This window comes from Engystomops pustulosus, chromosome 2, assembly GCF_040894005.1.
Source record: "Engystomops pustulosus chromosome 2, aEngPut4.maternal, whole genome shotgun sequence".
In the NCBI taxonomy this organism is placed as follows: Eukaryota; Metazoa; Chordata; class Amphibia; order Anura; family Leptodactylidae; genus Engystomops; species Engystomops pustulosus.
In genome coordinates this window covers 117,084,459-117,104,888 of record NC_092412.1, presented here as the reverse complement: position 1 = coordinate 117,104,888, position 20,430 = coordinate 117,084,459, and the positions used below count along the sequence as shown (strand labels likewise).

General features: G+C 38.8%; 1 protein-coding gene across 1 annotated transcript; it reads left to right on the top strand.

Moving 5' to 3' along the window:
* Positions 1 to 4,512: 4,512 nt before the first annotated feature.
* Positions 4,513 to 18,681, top strand: DHX33 (DEAH-box helicase 33). The gene is made up of 12 exons (XM_072136124.1): positions 4,513 to 4,886; positions 7,166 to 7,326; positions 10,536 to 10,763; positions 11,504 to 11,674; positions 12,272 to 12,457; positions 13,113 to 13,224; positions 13,879 to 14,038; positions 14,280 to 14,368; positions 15,244 to 15,371; positions 15,958 to 16,161; positions 17,123 to 17,209; positions 18,111 to 18,681. The coding sequence occupies exons 1-12, from the start codon at positions 4,682 to 4,684 to the stop codon at positions 18,417 to 18,419; spliced, it is 2,040 nt and encodes a 679-aa protein (XP_071992225.1). The 5' UTR covers positions 4,513 to 4,681; the 3' UTR covers positions 18,420 to 18,681.
* Positions 18,682 to 20,430: the final 1,749 nt, after the last annotated feature.

The following is a 20,430-nucleotide window of genomic DNA, read 5'->3' as shown; positions in this document are numbered from 1 at the left end:
ATCACGTTAACATTATGCTATCATAAGTGTTTCCACAACGTGTTTGCCTTCACATTCTGTTTACATTTCGTAACATTGTGGTTACACTGTGTTTACATAAACACAATGTGAACAGAGTTTTGGCAGAATATGCGTGAACACAGCCTCTAGATGAGAAGAGAGAAATAACAACTCGCTACAGTTCGTAATAGCTTCTCTGACATTACTTGCTGCTTATTGAACAATATGAAAGAAGATTAGCATAACACATGCCTCCAGCACCTCCTCTCTGACAGAACACAGATTAGAATGTTCAGATACTGGGACTGATATCTCCGCAACCGCAAGAGCTAGAAAGAAAAAATGTGCCCCTGAATCTGTTAGTAGGCCCTACAGAATGATAGGCTAATCTCACGTGTGAGGTGGTGAATGGTCCTCTTTGAGGGTACATAAACATGAATATTGCAAAGATTTGTAGAGTTTGACAGTTATTTTTCACAAATCCTCATAAACTACTCTTGAGTGATCCAATAAAACTTTTCTGACTGGGAAATGCGCAACTTAACAGATTAGTCACATGGTACGTTTAAATAACAGCAGTGGGCACTTATCCTTTAAAGGGCAGGGCACACAGATGATTTTTTTTCTGCATCTGTCCTGAGGTCAGTTTCACTTGCACAAATTTAGTCTATGGTTAAATTAAGGTTGGTTGCCCATGAATAAGGCTGGTCTAAGAAAAATGCTGTGTGTTCTAGTATAGAAAACTTTGACCACATTCATGAGGTTTTTTCTTTTGTTATGCATGTGAAAAATGCATTGGAAACAAACCAAAATCACACATGAAAAGCTAACTGAAAATGTAGCCAGTAATTTTTTTCTGAACTAACTGATGAAACTCTTTCTGTACTTATCTAAAAGCAGCCTTAAGGTACAACCAAAAAAATTGTGGAGGATGTGTTTCACTACACTGATGCCTTTGCCTGAGTACCCTTTAAAACAAGCATTGCAGAAGTTGTTAGAATTTAATCAAGGATAAGTCTGGTAAATCTTGAAAACTAGATTGTGGGTAATAGGCCTAAGTCTGGTTGCCCCCCCCCCCTTTTCCCCCATAACTTCTAGAAAAAAACTTTGTAGACTTGCTTAGGAGAAATTAAGACCCAAATAAATGAGAGAAAGTAATACTGCTTGCAACAAACCTTTTTTCCCCCTCTATGTGAAAGAGGCATAAGGCCGTCTCACAAAGCTGTATTAAGTCCCTCTGTGTGTTGGCTCTTTTCCCATACTGAGCACAACATAATTGTACATGACCTATGGAGGACAGTGTCTTACTTCACCATGACTTAAGCTTTAATCATGTTGCTTGCTAAGGAGCATTAGTAAAAAAAAATCCTATTCACCCCAAATGGAAATCATCAAAATGTACAACTCTTCTTGCAAAAAAACAAAGCTGTGACATTGTCAGAAAAGTTACATACTTTAGAATTCAACATTAGAGACACCAAGAAAAAAAATCACCAAACTGTCTGTGTCCTGTAGGAGTTTTGGGTATGATGAAAATTGCAGGATAAAGTAATTCATTCATTCATTAGAAATAGTGACATGGACAACAAATCTTCAAAAATGCCTAAAAAAGGTTATTACACACAAAATAATGAGAAATAGGTTTTAAGGGAACACTATTTGATTTATTCCACATCTTATCATCCTCTGGACATCTGTTTTTCTCATGAAATTATCTCCAACAAACACGGCACAAGGCCATTCCTAGGCACAAGTACAGTCTTATCATTAAGCACCATGCATATTAGAAAGCTGTTTCTCTGACAAAACTGAGTCTCCTGCCGGAGCAAGGCATTTTACTGTCCAACATGCTTGGTTTTTATTTGTTTAGAAAAAAGTAGAGAGTTGGGACACTGACACACTGGCAAAATTTTTTTTCTTTTATATAAAGGCCACTTAAGAACTGTTATGTGGTCCGTGATCTGGTTGCATGATTTGCGACCAGATCGCTGTCTCATCGACTTCTATGGCTCCTGGTGATGGTGCGCTACCACACCGTCACCTAGTTACATGGCCACTCATCTGCCTATGAAGGGCGAAGGGTTAAGAACACTCACCCCTCCTCCTCCCCGCCATGTGCTCACCCGGGATCCATTCCTGGATAGCACCTGGCCACCTAAAAGAGTCCTGTACAGATATACCAAAGTTAAACTGATTGGACATCTGTAGGACTATATGTTCCATACACATATTGGAAGCATTTTTGTTGTTTATCCTGCTACCATTATTGGTGTATCCATAGCTGTGAAATAAACACTGCAAACATAAATCTTTACTTTACCAAATTATGGTTGTAGTAAGTTATAAGGTTATTAGACCTGTACCTCTTTGACTTAAACATCCCTATAATATATATCACCAAAGATCACCAAATATGTTAACCTGAAAGGAAAACTTTAGTTGAATTTTTTCTTTTTAATTCTAGGTAGGAAGATTTAGGCTGTATTCACACGACCGTTAGGAGGACGTATGTACGGCCACAAGCTTGCATCCCCCATAGACGGCAATGGGCACGCGGAGCGATATAGTGCAGTACACGTATGGCCCCGTACCGCTCCATACAGGGGGAAAAGATAGCCCATGTCCTATTGGTCCTTGTGTTATGGCGCCGTGGACTGTAACTCGCTATGAAGAGGGGAGGGGTCAACCCTCCTCCTCTCCATACTTTTGTGTGAATGTAGCCTCACTCTGACAGCAGAGGAAATTCTCTCCCTCCCTACCTCAGTCTGGCGCAATCCAACTGCAACGGGGCTTGGCATATGCGTTTCAAATGATATTTGCACAATATGTTATGCTTGTTAATGATCAAATGTGTTTCAGTTGAAAAGCATATTAAATTGACCCAAGCTCCATAAAATTACCATCAAAGTGGGCACCAGAAAGTGTAATTTAATGAGTTCCGGGCACTAATCTGACAAATCCATCATGTAAAGCCTGTTGCACTGTGGCAAAAGCAGTTGAGTTCAGCCTGGCCTGAACAGGTTGGTGGCATAATGGCTGGTATCACAGTGGGCAAACAGGATCATCACACCCCCCCCCCCTTTTATGCCTGTTTTTCTTTTAGAAAGTGCCTATCTGCCAACTTTAATACCTAATTTTATACCAAGAAGCTGTTTGGGCCACGTTGAAGTAACCTGAATTTAACACCCTATGCATAACACCCTATGTCAGTGATGGCGAACCTTTTAGAGCCTGAGTGCCTAAACTTCAACCAAAAGCCACTTATTTATTGCAAAGTGCCAGCGCAGCACTTTAAGCAGTAATGTATTTCTCCTTGTTCATTGACAACTTTCAATCCTTCAGCCTTCTAAAGATACCAACCCAGTTGAAAGAAGGAGGGCAAATTCATCTGTCATTGTAGGAAGGTTCTGCAGGCAGATTCTTTGAGTTCTGTCTGGTGAACTTCATTCTGGGGTGATGGCCTGGGTACCCACAGAGAGGGCTCAGAGTGCCGCCTCTGGCACCAGTGCCATAGGTTCGCCACCACTGCCCTATGTGATTTTCAGCTTGGTATAAATTGCACATCATCTGACTTAGCTGCCAGCTTTTGTGCCAAAAATATGTGCCAATTGAACGCAACTGAATTTGACATGGAGCATCATCACCCTCAGTGACATATTGCCAAACTAATGTTACCCTTTAAATCACACTTTGATGCCATTTTGTAGCTATTTGTCCTGTTTCACTGTGATTTTAAGTATTTTGATAGATTGCTGCTACGTTATTTTGTCCTTAAAAATTTCTTTTTATTGCTGTATTGGCTCCTATCACTTAGTGATGGTCCGTATAAAATGTGAGGATGGGGACTATATAAGCAGACACTCTAAGCCGTGTGCTCACCATCTGCTTAGATTATAAGGGTATAGGTTTTTTTACATTTTTATTTAGCTTCTAAACATTCTACTACTATATGACAAATATAAAAAGAGATACGAGACAGATCATAAATGAGATCCACGAGATGGATATGAACTCACCTAAAATACACACAGTCAGATCTCTTATATGCCTCGCTCCCGGATAAAGCCTTATCCTGCTTGTTACACTCTTTTCCTTGCTGGCAGGAAGTGCCTGTGTCTGAGCTGGACTTGTAATGCAGGGGAAAGGACAGGAGGCAGAGAGCACTGCAGTGTGCAGACAAGAGAAGCTACTCATGAGAAGAATCTGACCATAGTCATTAGATTTATGGTCGTATCCAGGGACAACAAAAATTCTAAACCCCAGGACTGATGAAGACAGGTTTGAATTATATCTGTGATATGCTATATTTTTGTGTAATACCAGTGAATTAACGAATATTTTTTTTAGTATCCTAAGTATATTTAAGAATCTTGTCGTGGGAATACCCCTTTAATACAAAAACAAACTTAAGTACAGGAAATACCTTCAGGGCTGAATAAAGAAATATTGGACATGTAAAGTGACTTCAGCCTGGTTCATCCCTCTGCAGTAATAGCATGGGGAGCGGCGCGCCCTCTATCGTCCTCCTTCTGGCAGTGCAGGGCTAGGCAGCGGAAGGCGGAAGCACGTGTGCTGGCCAGCGGAGGCTCGGAATGGTCTCCCCGGGTAGTCGCTGCATGTATCAGGGGCGCTCCTGGTGTCGCACAGATTAAGCAGCAGCTATACCGGAGCCACATATACTATGTCTCAGGACTCCTATCATCCGCCGGCTAAGAAGTTTAAGCCGGGCTCCCCTCATTCCAATCCCAACTGGAGAGGAGCCATGCAGCCTGGGCCCAGGAAGCAGCCGGTGCCCATAGACCAGCAGCGCCGCGGTCTGCCCATCTACCAGGCGCGGGCACAGCTCATAGGGCAGCTCCGGCAGCTGGAGAGCGCGGTGATCATCGGTGAGTTGTCCGAGGGCCTTGTTTACTGCGAGTACCGCCTGCCTGTGCCCGCACAGCTCTGCCTGCAGCTACTGCTCTCTGATGGCAGCTGCGGTTTTGCTTAGTGATGGGCACCTCTAGTGCTTGTGTGCATCAGGGTTACATTCACAGTAGGAAGTGCCTGTGTATCTGTATCAGGTAGTAAATACACTCTTATAATATAGTGTGATCATTGAGGCTGCAGGTCCACTACATACATGGGAGACAAATGGATTCCTCATCTCCTCCATATTTATGAACTGGTTACATCCCTGATATTTGATAGTACAGTATGGCTCATAATTATATAAAGTGACACCGTCAGATCAGCTTAGGCTAAGTCATCTCCTCCCAGCAGGACTAATGTCCAATACTAAAATAAAGATGACAGTAGATAATCTGAGAAATACGTATTTCATGTACCATGTGAAAAAGCCCTTAGAGCTTTGTGTATCATAAATAGAAATTTCTAGAAATTAAATGATGTTTAAACATCAGCCTGAATGAAAATGTACAGTGGTGGAGATAATCTAAAGCTGTCCAAATATTAGAATGTACCCATGGTCCTATGTGGATAAATCCTCTGACTGTGAGGGTACATACTCCCATGAGTTATACTGCTGCATGTTTTATATTGTTACCTCACTACTTATATCTGTAGAAAGAACTGCCAATTTAGCTCCATGTTTCCCAGCTGATATTTCCATACATTGCAAGGTGCAAAAATCTAGGAAGGAATTAATAATAATACATCTTTATTAATATAGTGCCATCATATTCTGCAGCCCTGTACAGATCATGGGGTACAAAGTAAACAAGATATTACAGAGTATTAATATAATGAGATTAAACAAATGCTCATCAGAGATTGCAATCTATGAGGATGAAGGGGTGACACAGAAGGTGACTTGCACTGTGGTCCAGGAGATAATTAAATAGATAAATAATGCTGAATGGACCAGTCATTATTGATATGCACTGAAACCAGGGTGCATCAATCTGCAGAGAAACCAGTGGAGGAGAAAATAAGTAAAAGTTACATGCAGTTAGGGAATGTGATAGGCCTGCCTCGAAAGATGGGTTTTAGGGCATGTTTAACAATGTGGTAGCTGGGTATTAGCCTGATGGATCGAGGTAGTGCATTCCAGAGAATAGGTGCAACTCGGGGGAAGTCCTGGAGACTCAAGTTAAAGGTTCGAATTAAGGAGAAAAGGATCACTGGAAGATTGAAGAGCACAGGCGGTGCAATAGACTGAGATGAGGGCAGAGAGGTAGGGTGGCGCAGAACTGTGCAGAGCTTTGTGGGTGAGGGTGATTCATTTGAATTGAAAACAGAAGGTGATGGGCAGCCAGTGCAGTGACTGACACAGAGTGGAGGCATCCGTGTAGTGTCAAGATTGATAGACTATTCTGGCTGCTGCATTAAGAATATATTGTTCCAGCAGAGAGTTTGGTACAGGCAGTCCCCGGATTAAGTACAAGATAAGTTTGTACTTAAGCTAAATTTGTCGCAACTGGTATTTGTAACTCCAAAACAATTGGATTTTCTAAATTTTGTGCTGTCATGGGAACAAGTATTATCAATAAAGCTTCATTACTGACAGTGGATCATTGCAGCCTGGGACTAATGTAAAGCATCCACAGTGGCCAGAGAGGTCCATTTGTAAGTCAGGTGTCATTGTAAGTCGGGAACCCCCTGTAAATTGAGGAAAGATTAGCAGGAAGTTAAAGTAGTCGAGATGAGAGTGAATCAGTGTGTTAGGATTTTGGAGGTTTCCATGATCAAGAAAGGCAGGAGCATACAAGTGATTGTATGTAAGGCTTAAACGAGTGGTCAAAGTCCAGCATGACCATAAGACAGCAGGCTGCTTCTTTGGAGTTATGATTCAAGGTTTCAGGGTTAGGTTGATTAGCAGATGCTGAGAAGTAATTCAGTTTTAGAAAGATTAAGCTTCAGGTAAAGAGAGGACATGGGTATAAAATCAGCACTTTAGCATGCCTGTACCATCTATATCAAACATCTTAAAATCTCATTGACTATGGTGCCACTATAATACATTGTGCAGGAAAATCTGCATCATATAAAGTGTTTGTTGTGCCTAAAATTGGAGCAGATCCAGAGAGAGAATTCTCTCACCAGCTCAGTGTTACTGACCCGAAGTCTTTGTGTTAGAATTGTAACGATTCTGTATACTGCTTCTTTCATTTACTTTTTCATTACTGGCATGATCTTCAGGAAACTGTTTGTCTTTATGTTACAGGTGAAACGGGTTCTGGCAAGACAACTCAGATTCCACAGTACCTGTATGAAGCCAGCATAGGGCGCCAGGGCATCATAGGTGTGACCCAACCTCGCAGAGTAGCTGCTATATCTCTGGCAGCAAGAGTATCGGAAGAGAGAAAGACGGAGCTCGGTAAACTAGTAGGTGACTTTATTTGCATTCCCTGTGGTAGATTCCAGTATTGAACTCCTAGTTTCTCAAAGGGGTTTTCTGGGATGAGATGGGGAACCTTTTAGCGGCCGAGTGCCCAAATTGCAACTCAAGTTGCTTGGAACTGCAGGAACATTCTTTGAGTCCTGTCTGGTGTGCTGGGTGATGGCCTGGGTGCCCCCCAGAAAGGGCTCTGAGTGCTGCCTCTGGCATCCGTGCCATAGGTTCGCCACCACTGCTATAGATCGTCATAATTAATGGGCCGTTTCTGCATTTGGGCACTCTATTTTGTCCTTCAGATGTGCAGCAGTAAACCAGCTGTTGCATACAGCCCAGTCCCTGCCGCTTCTGTCCGGCAGGGGGATCTCTCCTTGCTGGGCAGTTTAACCCCCTAACTGGCACAATCAAGCACGGGGTTCCTTTTGTCACTCCCCTGACTCCCTGCAACACAATCGCGGGGTGCTTTGGGGGGGGGGAGGGGTTTGCTATGGCAGCCGGAGGTCTGACAAAGACCGCTGTGTCTGTTGTCTACGGTGGCCTATTATGCCCAGCTCAAGACTAGGTCTTATCGGCAAATTGTCAGTAAAACACTGACAGATACAATACATTGCTGTACAGCGTTACTGAAATGTATTGTATAAGGGATCAAGGTATCTCAAGTGTAAGTCCCCTAGTGGGACAGTAAAAAAAAAAAGTTAAAGGTTTAAAAAAAAAAAAAAAAAAAACAAATCACCCATTCCCTATATATAATTCTATTTTGTGGTAATAAAAAAAAACCCACCCCAGAAAATTGGGATTGTTGCATCTGTAGCGATCTTGGCCAATCAGATATAACATTATTATGTCTGTATTGTGACGGGTATAAAAAAAACTAATTAAAATTTTAGTGCTTCCTACTTCCCAAAAAATCGAATAGAATGCGATCAAAAAGTCAAGTCAGATGTAGCCATAATATTCCTCTTTTTATTGAAGAATAGAAAAGTTAAAGCTCTCAGAATATGGTGACACATATAAATTGTTTTATTTGCTAAAGTAGTAAAACATAAGCAAACCTGCACATTTGGAGTCTCCTTAATTGTACTAACGTAACCTATCATTATATTTATTATACTGTACAGTGAACTGCGTAAAAGTTTTAATTACAAAACAGTTTTAATTGGCAAAACAGTGGTTTAAACCTGTTCAATTGCAGGAAAAAGTTAATAAATTTGAATCATCATGCTATTTTTACCACAAAAGTAACCACATTGTAAAATACGAATCTTGCCACAAAAAAAAAGCCCTCCTATGCCCATTTCAGATAAAAAAAATAAAGTTAAGTCTTTTGGAATTTGAGAAGGGAAAACCACAAATAAGGTCTGTGTCCAGAAGGCCATTGTAGACCATGACCTTAACCCATTAATGACCACCGCAACGGCTTCTTATGGCGGTCATTAAGAGTACTTCTGATGCGACACCTTTCTATGGCTGCGCATCAGAGGAAGTTGGCAGGACATCGGGTCTTGCCTCTGCTTGGGTTCAGCTGTGTTAACACAGCCCAGCCTCCGGCACCAACCCTTTAGACCCAGCGCGCTCCTTCTGCTAGCTATCAGCACCCTCCATATGGATTGGAGGCACCCGGCATGAAAACTGAAAAATTGCTGTTTTTAATGTCCATAATCCCTTTCATATTAATTTTTGTAAAGCACATATTCCCTTTGATAAAAAAAATTTTTATCTCACAGCCTGCAATTATCAGTCATTGCTATGCAAGTCCCAAAAGTAGGTATGAAATTTACATAGTACTGTTAGACTCCTGAGCCCCATCATAACTCCAGGCAAAAGGGTTCATCCAAATGTGCGGTATGATAAATTGTCTAACACATTTTTTTGCTATATTGTCCCTATCAACTTATTGAAAATCAAAAAATAGGGCAAAAGAGCCTTTATTTCAGAAAACTGGATATTGCACACTGGGATCATTTGTTGTAAATCTCCACTGTTCAAGTACCTCAGGCGCACTGCAAATGCATCATGGTACCTGAAAAATATTCTAGCCATATCTGTCTTCTAAATAATGTTCCTTGCCTTCTGAGCAGTGCCGTGGGCCCATACAGCAGTTTATGACCATATATGGAGCAATGTATATTTGAGAGAAATTTTGTAATAAACTGAGTCTGCAATTCCTGTTTTAACACCTTAGGAAAAATGAAAAATTTGGGGTTAAAATTTCTCTTTTGGGGAAAAAAAATATTTTTCCTTGTTTTAGTCTACTTCGCCAAAAAAATCTTAAGGGGAAATGCTCATTAAACCCATTCTTCAGGGGTGTATTTTGCAAAATAGGGTCACAATAGGGTTTCCACTGTCCTGGTATTCCAGGGACTCTCCAAATGCCGCATAGCGCCTGAAAACATTACCAGCTAAATATGCTTCTAAAAGGCAAATGGTGCTCTATTCCTTTCAAGCCCTGCAGTGTGTCCCTATAGCAGTTTAGGGCAACATATGTAGTATTGACATATTCAAGAAAAATTGGGTAACAAACTTTGGTGTGCATATTCTTATTTTAACCTTTAAGTGAAATATTCATTTTAAAAATATTGAATTTTTTAAATTTTATCACTATTATGTATTAAGTATTGTGATATTAAGTATTATATATGTATTTTATAGTTTAAAATGAGGAAAATTGCTGTTAGACTTAAACCCTCCTAACAACCTAATAAGATAAAAGGATAGTTGAAAAAGTTAAGCAAACATAAAGCAGACATATGATAACTCTCCAAAGTTATGACTACTTCTAGTGACGCATGTCAGATTTTAAAAAAATGGGCAGTGTCGGGAATCTTATTTTTATTGGGGGTTTTCCAAGCTTGTAATATGGAATGGATTGTCAAGAACAGATTAGTGTTAAACTCATCAGCTAGTCTCAGAAACTGAAAAGCAGAGTATTGAACATGGACCAGACAGCTCTGAAGTGAGCAGTCTACTTCATTTTCTATTCTATTAGATGCAGTGTTGGTTGTTAGACCCCCGCCAATCTGATATTGATGACCATATGTTTGGATATGGTATCATCATTTATGCCTTAAAAGAAAACTATAAGTGTTTAGCTTCTTGGTTTTCTGATCAACTGCCATATGAGTAAAATGTATTCCCTTTACAGCAGTGTACACCCGTTTTCTTGCTTTCAGTTTAGATACTTGTGTCTTTGTATTGGCAGGTGGGATACAGTGTGCGCTTTGAAGATGTGACATCAGAAGAGACAAAAATAAAATTCCTCACTGATGGTATGTTGCTTCGAGAGGCAATTGGAGACCCACTTATGCGCAGATACAGCGTAGTCATCCTGGATGAGGCTCATGAGAGGACTGTGCACACGGATGTACTGTTTGGAGTTGTCAAAACAGCCCAAAGAAAGAGAAAGGAGCTTGGAAAGCTACCATTAAAGGTAACCATACAACCATTCTTTCAATTGGATCTCTATTTCCAAATTTCCAATAAAATTTACCAATATGAAATCAAAGCTGACTGCAAACTACACTTAAATGGTCACAGGCTTTGCAAGAATGAATAGTACATGTGAATACAGGGGGGCCCCTACTTAAGAACATCCGACTTACAGACAACCCCTAGTTACAAAAGGACCTCTGGATGTTGGTAATTTACTGTACTTTCGCCTTAGGTAGCAATAAAGCTACAATAAAGCTATAACAATTATCAAAGGTGTCTGCAATTAAGATTTATTATTAACCCTGGTTCTTGTAACAACCCAAGATTTTTAAAATCCACTTGTCACAGAGACAAAAAAAATTTGGTTGGAGTTGCAATTATAAAATATACAGTTCAGACTTAAATACAAATTTAACTTAAGAACAAAACTACAGAACCAGGGGACTGCCTACACAAGAAACTGCAATATATCTTATTATCTTTTTGGAACCATGTGCTTTTTTCACATTTCAGAACACATTCCTTAGAAATTTTAAAATTCCTGGTATCGAACTGTGTAGAGGGGAAAAGTACAGAAAAATTATCGAAACTTGCATGCATCATGTAACTCTACTTGAGACTATATTAGTAAAAAGCACTTGTAGAATTCTCATTTACATGATGCAAATAAATAGTGGTAGCATGGGGTGGTCATATGGTTTATATGAACAAACATATAGTTTGTCTCTCTCCTGACAGGTCATTATCATGTCAGCTACAATGGATGTGGACCTCTTCTCCCAGTATTTTAATGGAGCGCCAGTTCTTTACCTGGAAGGCAGACAGCATCCTATCCAGGTTTTCTATACCAAGCAACCTCAAAGTGATTATCTTCAAGCTGCCCTGGTTACAGTTTTTCAGATCCATCAGGTAATGTAAAGATGCAAAGAGCTGGTATCTCTGTGTGCTTGACTTAGAAATTGATAATCTTTTGCTAGTATCTGTGTGGTAAACAGGAATTGGGTAGTATATTACTTTGAACATGTTTTTTTATTACAACAATAAAAGAAACTTGTGTAGGAAACTTCTGTATCTTAGAACAGTAAAGTGCTGATAATACTTTATTCTCAAGATTACCAGAGGTACTTAGTTTTTTTTTTTTGCCTTTCCTGCAGCCAGGTATTACTATGTGTCATGAGATCTATAATAAATCCCTCAAATTACAAAGATTACCACCGTGACCATTTATAAGCTTCCTCACAAGTACAGTCACCAGCACAAACCAGTGATCCCAGTTTTTTATTGGATAGTGTGATCAGTTGTGATGATATAGTAGTAATCAGATACTTGAAAGGTACCAAAAATGATGATACAGTCATAATACAATGCTTGTGGACCCGAGTACAGCAAGTGTCAGTATATTATGCTGTATGAACACCCCAAAGATATTTTTTTTTTTATCCAAGGTTAAATTTGGCCATTAAGCATATCGCAACTTTGATTGTATTTTCACTTTCTTTCCTGTAGGAGGCACCATCATCGCATGACATTCTAGTGTTCCTGACTGGTCAGGAGGAAATTGAAGCAATGACAAAAACTTGCAGAGACATAGCAAAGCATCTCCCAGATGGATGTCCTCAGATGACTGTAATGCCACTTTATGCCTCTCTGCCACATTCCCAACAGCTCCGTGTATTCCAAAACGCTCCAAAGGTTAGTGCATCACAGAGCATTATTTCTGTAGTGCTAGCATTAAAGGGCTATTCCCACTTTGGCAAATTAATGTTATTGTTGTATGATGAAAAATTTTACAATTTTCCATTATACTTTCTGTATCAAATCCTCATGGTTTTTTAGATTTCTGCTTGCTGTCCTTCTATAGTTTATTCCCAGTGGACAAGCTTGTTAGTCAGACAGGTGCACGGCTTGTTATATCACAGAGAGTAATCAGAGCTGTGTGATATAATGAGCCGCGCACCTGTGCGACCAAGGTCAGATTTTTATCCACTGGGAATAAAGAAGCTTTCTAGGAATGACAGCAAGCAGAAATCTAGAAAACCGTGAGTAATTGATACAGAAAATGTATTCAAAAATTGTATAACTTTTCATAATTCAAACAGTATCCATTACTTGTTGAAATGGAAACACCCCTTTTAAGGGCAGATCCCGGGATCTACACAACTTGCTAACATTCAGCATATCTACGTACAAGAGGTGCTTACAAGTCCCTCTTCATTCATAAAGTGTTTATGTAATAATGTTCTGTTACAAAGTTAATGCACAAACATAAGTTCTTTTTTTATTAAGCTTTATTGATACTTAACCTGAGAAGCAACACCAGAAGAAATGTATTGTTTTTATTTTTCAGGACCATCGAAAAGTTATTATTTCAACCAATATTGCAGAGACATCCATCACCATAACGGGAATTAAATATGTAGTAGATACAGGCATGGTTAAGGCAAAGAAGTATAACCCTGGTAGGTGTTTGCTTTTGAAAGTAGTATGCTAATTTTTTTTCTCAAAAGTCAAATGGATTTACATGGTTTTGGTCTGTATACTGCACCTTAGATTCTCACAAGCGTATACAGCTGCACACTGTGTGTTGACAAGAATTCACTGCTTCATAGTTATAATGAATTCTAGGAGTCGCTGCCTCCCTGCAGTGTGACAATCCTTCCTAGTATTATAGATAAATATAATACGAAGTGCACAGGTCCATGCACACTGTTCACTCCAACATGTGATCCATAATTCATATATGGACTAATTTGAGCCTGGCTTTAGGAGTAATATGTGGTTTTTGCAGGTGCTGTAAAGTGCATAACCAAGATGCTGGGGGCAACTGGAGCCCATGAATTTTGGCCTCCAAATTTATAACAGGCAGCTAAATTGTTATTATGGTTGTACTGCATGTAAAATACAAATTGGCCTTGTTCTCAAAATTGAGTTTTGTGTTTAAATGTGTTTTAATATACACTATTTTATTTAAACATTTTAAGTAAATAATTGTTCACCTCTGACTTGTAGTTTTACATCTGTATCCATGTACCTGTCCATTAGAAAACCAGGTACAACCATGTTTAAGTGTTTCTGCCTTATCTGATGTTGGTGCACTGATTTTGTTCCCATAGAAAGTGGTCTTGAGATTCTGGCAGTGCAGCGGATATCCAAGGCCCAGGCCTGGCAGAGAACTGGAAGAGCAGGCCGAGAAGACAGTGGCATATGCTACAGACTATACACAGAGGATGAGTTTGAGAAGCTTGAGAAAATGACTGTACCGGAGATACAGAGGTAAATTGTAGTTCTCTCGTTATGAAAGTACTGGAAGTTGACGAGCACAGCACTTGGCTATCTTCATGATGGTGCTGAAGGTAGCTGAGTGCTTAGCTCTGTAACTTCTGACACGTGCATAGTATTAAATGGAGCAGCATAATGTCACTGCATCAGTAGTGAGAATGGGGGGCCCGTTCTTGTGATCAATGATCCATATATATTGCCGGTTTTAAAAATCTTAACCATTTGCTTTCCACAGGTGTAATCTGGCCAGTGTGGTGCTGCAGCTGCTTGTCCTGAGAGTTCCTAATATCCTCACATTTGATTTTGTATCAAAGCCCTCACAAGGTAATGGCTTCCTCTAAAACAGGTTTAATTCAAAATTGGCCAATTTAACTATAGCACAGTATATGTTTCAGATTTTTTGCCTTTTAAACCCTTCTCCCACCATGATGTTCCCCAACATCATGGTGCGGCAAGTAGTGCGTGAAGAGGGTTTATGTGCTTATTCATAATAATGCAGCAAACACCTGCCTACGATTAGTGCGTGCACAGGTGATATTCATTTAAATGCCCCCGGCAAAGTCACTTTTTTGCCATTTTGCAACCCCTAAAAATTTGTAAGAAAAAGTGATCAAAAGGTTGTACTGTCCCCACAATGGCACCATGAAAACGTCATCTCATCCTGCAAAAAATGACACCTTACACAGCTCTTTACATTGAAGTCTAGTCTAAAACGTAATAATACCTATATAAATTTGGTATCTCCGTGAATGTAAAGTATAAAGGGGAGGAGTCATTTGGAACACACAGTTGTAGCTGTAAGAACAGGACCCAAGACAAAATGTCTTTAATGTCAATTTTACTCCATTTAGAATTTTTATACAGTTTCCCATTACATGACATGAAATATTAAATACCATCACTAGGAAGTACAATTTGTTATGCAAAAAACCAAGCCCTTATACAGCTCTGTACACAGAAATCTAAAAAAAATATATGGATTTTTGAAAGTAGGGAGCGAAAAATAAGAGATGCATGGAAATGTGTTGGATTTCATTCTACAGTTATTTTGTGCTCCATCATATGCTTTACTACAGGGGAGAAATAGAAATACAGGAGAAACACTTATTCAGGAAATAATTTTCTAAGGGATGCAAAATAATATAAAGAGCTGGTTATGTATTAGAAGTAGAGTTATTTATGCAGCCTTATTTTTTCAGATTCCTTACAATCTGCCATTGAGCAGTTGGATCTCCTTGGTGCAGTGGAAAAAAAGGAGGATCAGCTAATTCTAACTCCGTTGGGGAAGAAGATGGCTGCTTTTCCGTTGGAGCCTAAGTTTTCAAAAGTGAGTCTTCCAAAGTTTTGCTACATCCACCACTGATTAATCTCTAAGTACCATATTATTTCAGACTATAAAACGCACCCCAGATTTAGTCATACCTAAAAAAAAGAAAATTATATTTGACACATAATAAAAATTCCCTGTTAGTCACACAGCTCTGCTCAGAGATCTTGTGAAATGCTATGTCAGCGCTTCACCAGATCTCCAGCGGATTAATAGACGCAGGCACTTGTTATCAAGATTTTTTGATTGTTAAAAAGTGCATCTTTTATTCAGAAAAATACACCACACTGTCCTGGTTACTTTGATTTGTCTTCACAGCAATTGGAGTACTATTTGAATATAGGGCCTCAATCCCCTTAATATATTCATTTTAAAAATATATATACGGTACTTCTTACCTAATTGTCACCTGATGAATTAACAATATGTTAACTTGATCCTGACTGCCAGTCATTTTATGGCGGGCTTGCATGTCCTTAGTCTTCAGCAACGTCTTTTATTAATCTTGTTCCAATGGTTAAATGTTACATTTTTATCAGGACAAATTTAATGTCATTAGGCACTAATTACACTTGTCTCCTTATAGACTATTCTCATTTCCTCAAAATTTCACTGTACGGAGGAGATCCTGACTATTGTGGCATTGTTGTCTGTGGACAGCGTTCTACATAATCCACCTGCCAAACGGGATGAAGTACAAGCAGCACGCAGGAAGTTCATTTCTAGTGAGGGTGATCATATGACCTTACTTAACATCTACCGGGCTTTTAAAAACCTGGGTAAAAATAAGGCAAGTTCTGTTGTTTTTTTATTACATTTAACTGAATATTTGGAAGTTAGCCTATAAAATCACCACTTAGGGCCTAGTGCTTTACACGTTAGTTGTTTTCATAGCTACACTTCTTTATTCATAACAGCAACAATAATGCTGGCTTACTTTTTCTGTTGGAAATATTGAAAGAATGGTGGAAGGGAACCCTCCATGCATGCAAATCCATGGAAAATTATGGTAAAAAGAATGGCTTCCATTTATTAGTTGTCCTATCTTGCAAAAGAGAAGAGAGTAGCAGATACCCCTAGCTTTCCATTGAACTAACCTGTTAGCTAAGAAATGTAGAATTTCTACAAATCACTCCCTACTATAGGTAAAATGTTCAAGAATGCCAGTAACTCAGATATACAGTATATGCAACCACAAAGTATTACAATCTGATGCAGTTTTGAAGCTTACTATAGTTACAATACTTTTGTAAATACTATTTGTATTATGTATTGTTTGTAACCGTTGTTGCCATGGATATCTTCAAATTGTATAGTGTATATATGGAATGACAGTAGTGCTTTATCAGTGCCGTTTCCAATTCATGGACAGCCAAAGGTGAAAGAATGTCTCCATGATTCCTTTTCACAATTAAAAGCATCCTGCTTATTTGCATTCCCAAAGGGCAGTGTAGGATTCATGTAAAGTAGCACATGGTAAGATGGGAAGGAGTTTGGATGCAGACTAGATACCAGTTCTTAGGTCCTTGGGAGAAGATGATTGATAATAGAACATTGAGGTCTTAACTAGAAAACTGGGTACAGAGCCTCTTAGTAGTGATAATGTTATAGGAGATGGTCGTTTTTTCTTCTGGAGTTAAGCACACAATAAAATTGAACTTTTGCAAAAAAATAAAAAAAGGCTACTGCTCACAATGCGATAAAGCCAATTGTTAATGCCAAACGTTTAAATTTGCCTTGTTTTGTTGCAGGAGTGGTGCAGGGAGAATTTTATTAATTCCAGAAATATGATGATGGTTTTAGAAGTTCGTGCTCAGCTCCGAGATATTTGTATAAAGGTACTTGTCTGATTTATAATTTTTACTATACTATAATGTGGTGTTGCATGGGGGTGGATGGTCCATACACAGCCTCTAATTGCTATAGTCGGTACTTGCAGCAATCGCAGCAAATTACCTGACACCTAACAGTGGTGTTTGTAAAAATCCTAAACATGTTAGGTATTCCCATGTCCTAAAATGCCTGTTCTTTCAAAATATAAAAAAGATTATTCCTGGCCGTGAACACCGTAACGGAAAATAACACCCAAATGTCCGAATCGCCACTTTTTCCATCCATAAATATTTGTATGAAAAAAAATTGCTGCTAAAAAATTACACCTTACTATTAAGTATGAAAACATTTATTGGCCTCAGAATTTGGCAAAATGGCAATATTGTTTTTTGGTTTTTTTTTTTTTTACAAAAGATTTAATACATTTTAAAATCTACTAAAACCTATATAAATTTGGTATCCCTGTCATTGAACCAGCCCAAAGAATAAATTTGGAGCACACAAAGAGAGCCGTGAAAAAAACAGGGCCCTCAATAAAACGCCGCACTTGGAATGTTTTTCCAGCTTCCAGTACATTGTATGGGATATTAAATGGCACCACTATAAAGTACATTTTTTCCTGCAAATAACAAGCCCTCAAGTTATAGATTTTTTTTAAAGAGGGGCGTAAAAAAAACAAACTCAAAAATGAAAAAGGGCTGAGTCCTGAAAGGGTTAAAGGAATCACATAAAGCTTTTCCCAGCTTGAAATCAATGTTTATGGAGTGCTTTGTGACACATATCAGTAGTAACATGCTCTACAACTTGCTGCTGATGGACAGCTGACAATTACTACTCGATGGTAGACTTCTGTGTACAAAACTACTGTAAGACATGTCCCTTAGTAAATGTATGTTTTCTTAACAGATGTCGATGCCAATAGAGTCTTCAAGGACAGATACCCGCAATATCCGACAGTGCTTAGCTCATGGCATGTTTATGAATGCAGCGGAGTTGCAACCGGATGGAACGTACACCACTGTGGAAACGCACCAACTTGTGTCTATACACCCCTCATCTTTTCTTTTCCACTGCAAGCCAGCGTGTGTAATATACAATGAACTTCTTCATACTTCTAAGTGCTATATGAGAGACTTGTGTGTTGTAGATGCAGATTGGCTTTTTGAGGCAGCACCAGAATATTTCAGGAGGAAATTAAAACGTACAAAGAACTGAGAAACAGCTTCTACATTTCATTGTGTGCTAAATAGGTTTTTGCTACAGTCATCTCTCCACTACTAAATTCTGTATCTTTTCCTATAGGTAATTAGCATTTCCATAATAATTCTAAACGATTGTGTGACTTTTATGTTAATGATTGCTGGATAAATCTGACAAACCAGGCACATCTACTATTTCTATGTTCCCAAATGATGTAACTGAACTCATCTTGTAAACCTTTCCTTTACGCCTACATCTAATCTACATGTAACTGCAAGCAGTTTGTTTACTTATTTAAATGTTCATTTGGATAACTAGTCGGAAAGCCGAACAAGCTTAAATTAGATAATATACTGTAATAAGTAGGAATTCATTTGTGTCTGAGAATTCTAGGACATAAGTTAAACAAATGATTTACTCATTGTATTAGTATAATACACTAAAATGATTTCAAATTGAAGTTGTAACAGTTATAACAGGTTTTTGTAATTGAAGTCAATGGTGGTATATCCCCAGGGTATGCCACCAGTGTCTGATCAGTGGCAGCAGCTTTAGGAAGGCTCCACTTTATCATCTACAGTCTCCTTTTGGTATACTACAACGTAGCCTTCATTCAATTATCTTTCCCATCAATGTGATCCATGGTGGCAATAACTAACACATCAGGTGAAATTGCCTTCTTTAACAGTTTTGTAGACACTCCACATAATTTTCATTTCCACAGTCTTATCTTCTGTTCCTTAAATTGTATCCTTAGACACATATGATAAACTTTATGGGTTACCATTGTAACCCATATGTATTAAGCGGATCCCAAACAGATAAATTATAAACAGATGCAAATGCTATAGGGTAGCATGTGGAGTGCATGTGAGCCTTAAAGCCAGTCAGTTGACATAGTGTTACATCATTAGGGGAATTTACTCGTAAATAGTAATTAATGTGTACACAATTTTTACATGGTAGATAATATTTGCAGCACATATTAAAGGGGCTATCCTCCCTAGAAGGTTGTAAAACATTTTCCGAATAGGATCTAAACCTCCACAATACAGAGCCATAATTTGCCAGTGTGACCTGATCCTTAGGCAGTATCAGTGCTTTTTTTATATATGTATATATTTTGTAAATATTTTAATGTTAGATACAATTTCTTGGTTCCATTTTTCTTATGTTTGAAGGAACTGTTGAGGGAAAACTGCTGCTGTGTTCTGCCTAATGCAGGGCCTTAAAGAGATGATGCATGATTGCTTGCTTTACTATTCCCTTAGCCTCAAGTCATATACCATGTCATGTGCTATGCACAACATACACCAGATATAATTTTTTTTCCCCTATATTGTTCCTTTAGAGAACTCCATATTAAAAGCTGAATCCATAGGTTAGGCAGAACTAGGGGCCTGAGGATTGTTACAATGTCAGCTTTTGGTTGACTTCCCCTTATACCACTTTTTCCTATTTGCTTTTGACCTTCATCATTGCTCTGTATCCATGATGCTGTAAGATAAGCATTTATAATAGAAAACTATATTAAATGCCAGTTAGTGTAAGGTCATCGCTGCATGCCTTGCTGCGGTAGAAAATATATATTATTTAAGCTGTGATTAGGCAATACTGAAATCATATTACATACCTAGTGATAATTTAACATATTTTCCACATTCTTTAGTATCCAACAGGTTTAATGGACTGTCCTGTAAAGCTCTACAGCCCACATGGCAGAAGCAGCTAAACTGCCACTTTTACAACCAAATCAATACAATAGACTATTTTTAGGAAGTGTTTGTAAAGAGAGAATGTGTGCCTTTTATTACTGATCATTTTAACAAAGGTTGCTCAGGGATGTTTACCACAACCCTCTCTGGGGTCCTATAAACTTAGGAGCTTTATTTATAGGTTTCCATTGATGCCAGTAGAAGGGGCGAGTGCTTGTGCCAGTTTGCGTCTCCTTGAGAACCAGTGCTGGGACATGTTTTTCTTGAGGTCAGCTGCTGGACCTCCACTTATAAATCCTTACGATACAAAG